The sequence below is a fragment of the Petaurus breviceps genome, unplaced genomic scaffold (genome assembly GCF_028583685.1).
Source record: "Petaurus breviceps papuanus isolate PSGF00001 unplaced genomic scaffold, PetGlider_PUasm1.0 38, whole genome shotgun sequence".
NCBI lineage: Eukaryota > Metazoa > Chordata > Mammalia > Diprotodontia > Petauridae > Petaurus > Petaurus breviceps.
The window spans coordinates 83,681,753-83,693,991 of NW_027186304.1; the positions used below are offsets into that span (position 1 = coordinate 83,681,753).

General features: G+C 35.9%; 1 protein-coding gene across 1 annotated transcript in view; it reads right to left on the bottom strand.

Annotated features, from left to right (window-relative positions):
* Window positions 1-12,239, bottom strand: part of TRPA1 (transient receptor potential cation channel subfamily A member 1) — a 70,023-nt gene that overhangs the window by 28,268 nt on the left and 29,516 nt on the right. The window contains exons 9-15 of the mRNA XM_069099550.1: window positions 10,390-10,489; window positions 9,810-9,910; window positions 8,881-9,050; window positions 8,510-8,674; window positions 5,912-6,026; window positions 5,281-5,447; window positions 1,005-1,098 (exon numbers count right to left, since the gene is read on the bottom strand). Coding sequence (XP_068955651.1) covers window positions 1,005-1,098; window positions 5,281-5,447; window positions 5,912-6,026; window positions 8,510-8,674; window positions 8,881-9,050; window positions 9,810-9,910; window positions 10,390-10,489 — 912 coding nt within the window. The remainder of the gene's footprint in view (window positions 1-1,004; window positions 1,099-5,280; window positions 5,448-5,911; window positions 6,027-8,509; window positions 8,675-8,880; window positions 9,051-9,809; window positions 9,911-10,389; window positions 10,490-12,239) is intronic.

The following is a 12,239-nucleotide window of genomic DNA, read 5'->3' on the forward strand; positions in this document are numbered from 1 at the left end:
GTTTATGTCTACAGAATCCCCATTCTTCAAAACTTTCAATCCCTCTCAACATCACATTCCTCATAGAAATTTGAGCTAGTGGAACTCTACCTATTCGTCCTCTGAGCTTTTTGAAATTTGTTCTCCAGTATTTTGGATGCAAATCTGATCATGCCTAGCTTTTTTCTATAACATATAAAAATGAAGTTCTCTCTTTCTCCATCTCCAATACAGAAACAAATTTCTACTTATGGATGAGAATCAGGTCTAAATAGCAGTTCTCATCATTGGTTCTTCTATCTTTCCAAAGATGAAACTGTCATGAAAACACATAAAGAAATAGTTTACTGTTGTGCTTCTTATAGAAAGAAAATTTCAATGACTCCTAGAATGATTAAACCATGCCTTGGTGCCACAATTTTGATTTCTGTCCTGAAAATAACTTATTTCTGTTGAAGTATTCCGTCACATTCTCTTGACAATGTCACTTCTCTTTCTTCCTCTAATGATCTGTAATTACACCCTCTTAAATATGATTTTTCTCTTTGGTCTCTTAATAGTCTTATTTGGATATTTCTTCTTAAAATTCAATGATTTTTCTCTCCTACTCCTTTTACCTTGCACAAACTCTCAGTGACATTTCTGAGGCTAGATTTGCCTCCTTACCTTAGGATCTCCAGTTGACTTTTCTTGGGACCTTTATTTTGTATATTTGTATCTAAATCCCTCATCTGACAGATGAGGAAACTTAGTCTTTGGGAGATTTACTTCCTCAAGCTCATCCAGATAGTAAGGAGTGGAGCTAAGACCCAAGCCTCAATCTATTGCTGTAAGAGCCAGAGTTTGCTCTACTTCAATAAGCTGTATTTCTAACTCACACTACTTCTCTATCAGTTCTTATTGTATACTACCTTTATATCCTAAAAGAATGGTGGAGGAGATTGAATCTTTATCTTTATTTGAAGCTATGAATTATGTTCATATAAGATTGTATTACTAGATGAAGCCAATCCTGTAGTACTTACACTCATGCATTCAGGAAGGTATTCTATCATTTCCAATACAGGACATTTATTGGTTAAAGAAACAGGACTGAATACTATCAAACATTCATCCCATCTGTTGAAAACAAAAAAAAAGCAATAAATTATTTATCATTCCACTTTTATAAAAAAGCAAAAATGCTAGATGAAATTTTGAAATGAGATGCTGCAGTTCAATGATGATTTGTAATGCTATTGACTTCATGAAAGTAAGGTTGAATAATAATGAAAGCTAGCTAGCATTTATACAGTGTCTTAAGGTTTGCAAACCACTTAACAAATAGTATCTCACTTTATCCTCATAAAATACCTGAGAGATTAGTGCTATTATTATCCCCATTTTACTGATGAGGAAACTGAGGCAAAAGAGGTTAAGGAACTTGCCCAGGGTTACACAGTTATTGTCTAAGGTAGGATTTGAACTCAGATCTTCTTCACACCTGTTTCAGTGTTCTATCCACTGCACCACCTGACTGAATTAGGCTGAATACTCTGGAAGTTATGGGACTAGGGTAAGAAGTGAACTTTATTTGCTTCCTTGTCCAATCAGGCAATTACTAGGAGCAGTAGATGGTCATAATGCATCACACAAGTATGGCAACACCAAATGTGGTAATTTCTCTCATATCCCAGAGGGTCATTCTTGTTGCTGCTGCCTATTCTTCTAGGTTCATGTGGGTTCCATAATTTGTCTTTTCATCTTCCTGAATATGAAGTGTATATGGCAAGAAGTAGATGGGTTTGATAATGATGCCCACATGTAGTCAGCAATAGCAGTGTTGTACTCCTAGCAGAAGCTCAGTATTAAATTAAATCCAAAAAACATTTTTAGGTTTCTACTATGTACACAATTGAGACAGAATTAATTGCCCTTAAACAGTTTGCATTCATAAGTAAATACAGTATGACAGAGTGAGAGAGACAGAGGGAGAAAGAGAGAAAGAGACAGAGATAGAGAAACACAGAGAGAGACACACAATCAAGAGCCTTGAGTAGAAAATTGATATCTGAGCTGCTCCTCAAGAAGTTCTGAGGCCAAAAGAAGGGAATGCAACACAAATATGAAAAAAAAAAACATTTGTACAAAGCATGGAGGTATGAATTGATTCAAAGCAGTTGGCTGAATATTATAGAAGAAATGGAGAGAATGTGAAAGGGTCTAATGGGATAACAGGGAACCATATCGTAGAGGTCTTTAGATACCAGACTTGACATTATGTGTTTTACCACGAAAGAAATACAGAGCCACTGGGTTTTTTGTTTGTTTGTTTGTTTTTTAGCAGGAAAGGATGACAAAGTCATTTATGGATGTCAGAAATAAAATCAGACAGTTATGTGGAGATAGTACTAGGGAGGGGACCATTTGGAAGCAGATGCACCACTTGGAGGCTATTTTGCCTCTAGAAGATAATATGAAGAAGAGCCATCTCCTAAATGAAAGCTGTTCTTATTTACTCAGTTGCTAACGCCCTGCTCCCCTACTTGGAATCTACTTTATATATATTTCATATTTAGTCATCTAGACATGTTATTTCCACAAAAAATGTAGAAATGAATTTATATATTTTTTTAAAGCAATCGGGGTTAAGTAACTTGCTCAAGGTTACACGGCCAGTTATTTCTGGTTGTAGTGCTAAGTATCTGAGCCCGGATTTGATCCCAGGTCATTCCAACACGGTGCTCTTACTCACTGTGCCCCTCTTCATTTAGATTTTAAAGCCCTGAATATTCTGCCTCTAGCCTATCTTTGCAAAATTATGGTATATGACTTTCTTTCACACAAATGACAAAATGATTTTCAAGAATGCAGTTCTGGCCATTCTACTCCACTATTCAGCAAATTCCAATGGCTTCTTATTATATCTTGCATCAATTATAAACTTTTCTGTTGCTGCTTAAAGTTCTTCTCAACCTAACTAACATACCTTTATAGCTATATTACAGATTACAAATCTTCATGTACCAAACCATGAGCCAAACCTATCTTCTTACTGTTCCTGACACACAGCTCCTGTCACCATGAATTTTCATTGGCTATCAGTCATACCTGGAATGTATCCCCTTTTTATTCCCACTTCTTAGATTTCCTAATTTTCTTAAAGACCTTCTCAAAAGGCCTCTACAAGAAGAATTTTTTTATCCTTCCAGTTCTTCCCCACTCTTAATCACCTTTTATCTATTTTGTTTATACATATATACATACATGTTGTCTCCCTTGACTAAACTGTAACATCCTTCTGGGAAGGTTTTCTTTCACTTTTGTCTTTGCAACCCCAGAATCCAGAACACTGCCCCAATACATAGTAGGGACTACTTTACTGAGTTACATTCTGCATTCCAATCAAACTATCCTAATTAGTCATTCCCTGTACATGACATTTGACCTTTCATCTCCATGCTTTACATTGGAATACAAGCTCCATGCTTGGAATGTCCTCCCTCATCACCTCTACCTTTTAGAATCGCTTCCGAACTCAGATGAAGAGCCATCTCCTAAATGAAACCTGTTCTTATTTACCCAGTTGCTAATGCCCTGCTCCCCTACTGGGAAATTACTTTGTATATATTTAATATCTAGTCATCTAGATATAAGTGATTTCCACAAAAAATGTAGAAATGAAATCACCTTAAGGGTAAGGACTCTTAAATTTTCATCTCTTTAATTTAGCTCCTGTGTAATCCTACACATTCACTGATGAGTGAATGAGCAGATGGATGAATGGATGAAACAAGATGGGAAGTATAACTTCAGTGAGAAGGCAAATCTAGGAAAGGGTTGGAAGAAAAAGTTTATTTCATTTTTAGAGATTAGGTGCATCATGATATAAATATTTTTGGAAATATTCTTAACTTTCAATTAAACCAGTCAGCAGAAATCATCTACAATGATAGAAGTATCAGCAAAAGGCAATGGCTAACACTGATTAATATAGCAGAATTACAAACTGAATGGCTCTTTGGAGGTATTTTTCACATGTTTTGGGAGTAACTAGAAGGATAGTAGTATCCTTAACAGCAACAGGGATGTTCAAAAAGGGGGTAGTATTTGAGGGGGAAAAGGAGCTCAGTTTTGAATATGTTGAGTTTAAGATATCTCCAGGACATCCAGCTTGAGATGTCCCAGAAACTGCTTTATTTCCTTTTTCTGCCTATAAATTGTAATTTTATGTTCCCCATTGATTGAATCTAAAATTGTATGTATCTGACCTTGACTGTATTTCAAAATGAAGTTACATAGGAGGCATGGGACACATAATACAAGTAAATCCCATGTAAATTCGTTGGGCTATCTAAAATGATAGTAGGCGTAATCTACCACTATTTATAAGTACATTTAAGTCCCACAGTTTCTCCAATAAGAAGGTATGTTCCATTGAATTAAAATAGTTTTCGTGCTAGAGTAAACGACATTTGTATTAGAAGAAACCGTTTAAAAAGCATATGGATGGGGTGGCTGGGTGGAGCAGTAAATAGAGCACCAGCCCTGGAGTCAGGAGGACCTGAGTTCAAATCTGGCCTCAGACACTTAACATTTTCTAGTCTTGGGACCTTGGGCAAGTCATTTAACCCCAATTGCCCTGCCCTCTCCCCTCCAAAAAGAAAAGAAAAGAAAAAAAAAACAACATATGGACACAACAGACTCAAAATCTGTGTTGAGCTAGAACAGATCCTCAGAATACACTTAATATAATTCTTTCATTCTGCACATTAGGAAACTGAGACCTGGGGTGGTTAAGTGAGTTGCCCAAAGTCCTCCAGATAATGTCTTATGTGAAATTTATATCTAGGTCTTCTGTTTCCATAGCTAATCTTCTTTCCACTATACCATTATGTGTCCCAATTTCCTTTGTATTGATCAGCACTCTAATCTTGTAACATAATTGGAGGTTCTTTTTTGTATGAGGTGTAATATATGAAGGGGCAGTTAGATGGCACAGTGGATAGAGTGCCAGGTCTGGGGCACAGACACAAGCTATGCGAAGCTGGGCAAGTCACTTATCCCTGTTTGCCTTAGTTTCTTCTGTAAAATGAGCTAAAGAAGGAAATGGCAAACTATAGTATCTTAGCCAAGGAAACCCTCAAATGCAATCATGAAGAGTTAGACACAACTGAAACGACTGAACAAAAATAATAATACATGAAAGGGAATTTGGGGAGATATTGACAAAGAGCCACAAAATAATGCACATTTACACTTATGAATCATCATTTTAGTGCCACACTATGAAGCATGTTGTTCTCCAGACAAGAGTTTTACCTTTTGCTTGTAATGGTAGTGATAACTACCTCCTTTCTCCTATTATGAATGGCATCATGCAAAAACGTGGCTGATTGCTTGTTCATGCGAATTTCAGCATCATGATCCAAAAGGAGAGCAACTGCCTTGGCATGTCCTTCCCGTGCAGCATAGTGAAGAGCGGTGTTCTTCAAAGGGAAACAGGAACCAAAAGTGATTACGCATCAACTAGTTGCTGGCTCATCTCTGTTACTAAGTTGCTAAGCAGCAATAAATTAACAAATAACGGCCGCCAAGTATATTAAAATCCATCAATCTAAAACTGGGAGAAAAGCTGCAATTGAAAGTTCAAGCTCCATTTTTTCTTAACTTCAAGACATTTTGAGTATTTTCTCTAGTGGCCTGGAAGGGGAGGCTGGGCAGATAAGAGAGACCTCTCTCAGGACACTGTGTGGTTCTATTATAAGGAGCCTTCTGTAGAGAACCACTTTTCTAAGTTCATTCTTCCTTCTCTAGTTATACCGTTCGACCTTCCCCTCTTCTTCATCCTCATTCCCAGATTCTAGATTTTACTTTCCTTCTAAAGTGAAGGGATCTGTAAAGAACAAAACAGAAGCCATGTTTCTCAGCAGGAATTATAAGGCATACTTACCCCTTCTTCATCTACATGATCTGTACATTTCACATTAGTATCAAGAATGATCTTCATGGTCTGAGTGTATCCTCCCATGGAAGCATGATGAAGAGCTGTCCAACCATTATGATCACTGTTAAAAGGAATAAAAAGTATGTAAGGACTACATGCAAATATGAATTATATATGCACAGATACATGTGTGTGCCTATATGTGTGCTAATACAGAAGAAATATTAAAAGTCTTGGAAAGAGGAATCTTAGATGTTAGAAATATATATTATTTATATATATACATATACATATATATATATCATTAGAAAGCTTGTCTAGGTTGTAATCTATATTAATGGGAGTACTTAAAATCAATAAAATCATGGATCCATTGAAATGATCCAGCCTCAGAGACTTGCTAGCTATGTGTCTATGGACCAGTCAGAGTCACTTAACCTCTCGGTTTCAGTTTCTTTAACCACAAAATAAAATAATACCACTCATCTGACCTGGAGTCAGAATGAACTGAATTCAAAACCAGTCTCAGACACTTACTAGCTGTGTGATACCAGGCAAGACATCTAATCATTACTTTTCTCAGTTTTCTCATTGGAAAATAGCACCTAATTCACAGTGTTGTGTGAATATTACCTCAAATGAGGTAATATTCATAAAATGCTTAGCACAGTGCCTGGCAAATTATACGTATTGTTATAAACACTAGTTATTATTATTATGCTCTTTTAACCTTATTATTTTTATTTTGGACAAAGTTATATTAAATCAATAGATCAGGGGAATGTTTTAACAAATATCTGATACAGCACCTCATGCTATTTTAGTGGAAAAGAGAGAGAGAGGGAGACTAGCATTTAGTCACTAGACAATCATACCTATAGTTTCCTAACTGGTTCAGATTCAAAGAGATTGCACTAATGGTTCAATGTCATTTTGGAAAGTGTCCAATTCAATGCCCCAAGCATCTGTGGTTGTTGACCCTGTAATGACTAGGATTCTACTATTGATCTAAACAAAGATGACATGTTTATCTATTCTGAAGATGAGGGGTTTAGTAGATAGTTAACACAATGAATTATGATCAAGGTTGGCAAGAAGTAAATCTGTCAATCATTCATTAATCATCTACTATGTTCCAAGAAATAGGCTAAGAGCTAGGGACACAAAGAAAGACAAAAGTGTCCATTCTGTCAAGGGCCTAACAGTCTAATTAGAGAAACAACTTGCAAAATACTTTATACAAACAAGTCATGTTGGTATAAATTGGAAATAAACAACAGAGGGAAGGTGTAAGGAATCAAGTAAAAAAAAACCTTTCTTACAGAATATTTAAAAAATAAACTTCACGAGTACGGGATAGGTGCTCAGTAGTTTGAGAAATAGCTGAGTGATTTAATTGACACAATTATGAATCAGCAATATGTTGTGGCAATCAAAAATGGTAAATGGAAATGTGGATTAGGTTAAGGTACGGCTTCCGGAAGGAGGTGATATAGGCCTGCCTAAACAAACTTCACCTGCAGTACTGTGTTCAGCTCAGGCCACCACAGTTTAAGAAGGACATTAAAAAACTGAATGGAATCCAAAGGACAACGAGGATAGAGTAGGGCCTTGACTCTCTCTTAAATGAGGTTAAGTTGATGGAACTGTGGGCATTTAGCCTGGAGCAGGGAAGACTCAGGTAGGGCATGACATCTATCTTCAAGTATATGAAGAGCTATCATATGGAATATTTAGAGTTGTTCTGTTTAACCCTAGAAACTCTACCAGGTGCAATGGGAAATTACAAAGTGCTAAATGTAGGTTTGATGTGGGGGATAACCTTCGTCACAATTAGAGCTATCAAAAATGGTCTTCTTCAGAGGTTCCCCTCCTTTGAAAATATTCTAGCAAAGTCTGAATGACAACTCTTCTTCTCTGTTATAGTGGAGAAGACATTTAGGTAAAACTTGGACTATACCTTCACTGAGGTTCTTTCCAATTCTGTGATACCATGATGTAGTTATGAACTTAAATGCATACTTAAATTAAATAACCCTGGGCCAGAAATCAAAATACCAAGGTTCTAGTGCTGTTAAGGACAATGAAGTGGTGAAGTGCATAGAGTTCCAGACCTGGAGTAAGGAAGATCCAAGTTTAAAGTTGCCTTCAGACACTGACTAGTTGTGTGACATTGGGCAAGTCATGTAACCCTGTTTGACTCAGCTTCCTCATCTGTAAAATTAGCTGGAGAAGGAAATAGCAAAACACTCCAGTATATTTCCAAAAAAACCCCAAATGGGGTCACAAAGCATTGAACACTACTGAAACATTTAAATAACAACAAAAGTGCTATTACACTTATGCTGTGATCCTAGGCACGTCTCCAAATCTCAGATTTCCACTCTATGAAACTGGAGATAGTAATAATTGACTCGAATCTCTCACAGAACTGTCATAAGATCAAAAAAGAGTAAAAAGTACTCTGTCCTAAAGTTATAAGCCCTAAAGCACTTTAAATGTCAGTTATTAGGATAAAGAATACAGTTTGCTATGTGGAACATGCTTTGTTAGCAAGACAAAAAGAGCATTTAAGATTTTTTTTTTTTTGTAACGAGTTCTGACCTGAGAAACAAGGCACCCTTTTTCAAGAGAAATTTGACTACTTTATCATGTCCATTTTTTGCTGCCAGGTGTAACGGAGTCATTCCATTCTGGTCACCTTCATTCAAAAGTCTTGTATCAGTCATATCGCGAACAAGTCTTTGGCAGGTGTTTATACGGCCATAACTTAAAGGGAAAAAAAATATTTAGCATAGCTCTTTAGAGGTAAACAGACCATTCAAAGAAAGATATGTAGATATCTACAGATATACAGATGGAGATAAAAAGAGGCATATCACATAGATACACACATATATGATACGCATATAAATGCATATGCATATATTAACACATACATGTGTTTGCTTATATGTATATATGCTATAACTTACTTGGCAGCAAAATGCAAGGGTGACTTGTTATCTTTGCTTTTGATACAAATGGAAACATCCAAGCAAAGTAAGTTATTCACAGAAAGAGGTACGCCTTGGCTGCATGCGTAATGTAGAGGAGTACATCCATCAATATCTTCATCCATGACAAGATTTTTAATATGTTGCATCTGTTGGGAAAGAAATGTTATTATAAATATCACCACAATGCCCTTTTAACATTGTTTTACCTCAAAGTGAAAACTGAGTCCACTCTTTCTTACTGTATAACTTGAAATACTTCTAATATGTTTTAAAACATTGTAATACACTGTACTCTCATTTATATGTTTCCTTCAAGAAAAGGGTTATATTTATTGATTTGCTTTTCATTTACTTATTTTTGAGACTGGGTTGGGTTTCTATCTCATCCAGGCTAGAAATGCAGTGGTCACTCACGGAACTGACCCCACTATTGGCACAAAAGCTTGATCTGATCTATTTCTAACCTCTGTCACTTCTTTCCTCTTTAGGTAACTTGGGGCTCCTCCACCCCCCACCCCAAGGGCTCACTGCTTTTATGATAGACTTAATGTGGATGCCCAACTTGACTTAGCATACTGCAACTTGGTAAATAACCATTTAAGAGGTCCATCAGCCTCAGCCTCCCTTAGTATCAAGTTTTACAGTCATGTGTCACCACACCCAGTAAAAAGAGTATATATTTTTAAATCATTATAAAAATGTGTTGAATTTCACATTATGATGGTTAGGTTATAGACTGACTATTGAAAACTATGTATTCTGAACTCTTTTTCTAGTAAAAGTGAAAGATTTGTGCTGATTTCCTTGCTAACTTAGTTATGTTGGCAACAAATATACTTTACAGCACTTTACTATGTGATTCCATACAAAAAAAAAGAAAGAAATTCAAAGTTTTTTCTGCATACCTGCAGAAACTCTGGCTTCAAATGTTTCAATCCACAAGGTTGGAGCACAGTTAAGTGCAAAAAATTTCGCCCAAAATAATCTTTTATTCCTATATCAGCTCCTGAATAAACATGAACAAAAATGCAAATTATGTTCATCTATTTTAAAAGGTAACAATATCAAGGAAGAACCAAAACACTGTCAGTGTGATCCATTGGTATTCACACAATGTCAAAAGAACTTGCAGAAAATCTCCAAGTTGCTGGATGCCTTGCTCCACCATGCTCTCCTCAATCCTTACTACACTATATAAGAATAGCTCAAGATAAGAATATATGGCTGCATGGTGTTATGTACTGGTAAAAAAACAATCACAGAGGCATTCATCGAAAATGTTTAAGATATATCTCAGACTTTAAGGCAGTAAAAAAAAAACCTCTTTTCTGCTAACACCCCATCTTGCCAACCTTTTTCTTTTTATAAGGTTCAACCAATTAGACATACATAAGATTTAATGGGCATCAAATTGGAAAAAAGAAAAGCAAAGAAACATATAAGTACTATTCAAAAGGATTGACCTTGAGAATTTCCACACTTTACCTTTAGAAAGTAACAAATTCACTACATTCCATGATGCAGAACTAGTTGCTAGTAGAAGTGGAGAGCGACCTTCAAAATCAGTGCTGTTAATATTTGCTCCCTAAAGCAAAATTAAAAGATCAACATGGAGTTCACCAATGAAATAATTTGCTCTTAAAAATCTATAAACAATAAAGGGGATAAGACAGACATTTAAAAAAAAAACAGAACCTTCCAAAACAGTTGACATTCCAAAAATTAGTTTCTTAATATGTGCCTTTGTTTTCATGGTAGATGTAGCACCAAACTATTATTGTACTGTATCAGCCAAATAAAATTGCCCAGTGTGGTTTTTTCTTTCTTTTCCTTGAGAGTTGAACAGATTGCTGTTTGTCACTATTATTCCATTGGAATTCCCGATGACTGTAGTGTCAGTTTAGATTTCACTCTTGTAAGTCAATTCTATCTTGATTAATTAGTAGTAACAGTAATAACAACAACGTGGGGTTTTGGGGTTTTAAAGTGCTTTTTCCTCACAACAATCCTATGAGGAAGGTAGTATACTTCCACTTTAATTGATGAGGAGCTCAAAGCTAATAAGTTAAAAAATAGCTCTTACTAACATATTTGATGAGAAGCATCCAGGATTTAAACCAAGTCTGAGTTGAACTCCAGTGTACTTTATAGTGTACCATGTTGGCTCTCATATGAAAAATTATACTTTTGATACCGTCTATCTCGAAGACCACAGAACACACATGTGGATTTTGATCATTCTTGCGCTCACTCTACTGTGGCCTTTCTGCTATTCCTCATATAACATTTGATCATGGTGCCTAGCGCAGCTGACTTCTCTACAATCTTTTCTCACCTCTACCTCTTCAAAAGTCTACTTTCCTTCAAAACTCAGTCCAAGTATCAGCTTTTTTCCTGATACCCCCAAATGTTATTGCCACCCCTCTGAAATTTTTGTTTGTATTTCTTGTGTAGTGAGTTGTGTATATGTTGTATCCCCAAAAAGAATTCAAACTTCTTGAAATCAGGGACTATTTGATTTTTTTTTTTTTTTGCTTTTTGCAGGGGGGAAGGCAGGGCAATTGGGGTTAAGTGACTTGCCCAAGTTCACACAGCTAGTAAGTGTTAAGCATCTGAATCCGGATTTGAACTCAGGTCCTCCTGACTCTAGGGCCAGTGCTCTATTCACTGCACCACCTAGTCACCCCAACTATTTCATTTTTGTCGGTGGATCCTCCATTCTAGCACAGTGCCTGACATAGAGAAAATATTTAAAGTCAGTATTTTCTGTTCTACACTGTGGACACAACATTTGGTATACTAAGAATCCTAAGTTTCACTCTTTTAAGATCACATTAAAAGTCTTATATTTCTTGGAGATCATCTATTAAATTGCTTGATTATAGCTTTGAATATTTTAATTTCATTTTTAGAACCCATTTAAAATAGTGGCAAGCATACTGTAGGTCGACCTATTTGTATACCTCATAAATAATGGTGAGTTTCTTATACATATCTCTTAGAAAGGTAAAAAGAATGTGCACTTAAACATTTTTTCCCCACTTAGGACTAACAACTTCAAGAGAAACATTCTTTTCTTGCAAACAAACATTAAAACACAATTTATAATTGCATGTTGTTTTACTGAAATGTATTTTAATCTAGTCAATAAGAAATTTGCCAAAATAAATGTGAAAAGTTTATTGCTTCTAAGTTATTACCTCTGGAGAATATGATGACAATAGATAGGGATAGGGAAAGAAGAAGTTATATGATTGGATAAGGCAGTGGGGCAACACTGTCTACCAAAAAAACAAAACAAAACAAAACAAAAACACTACTCAGTTAAAGCAAGG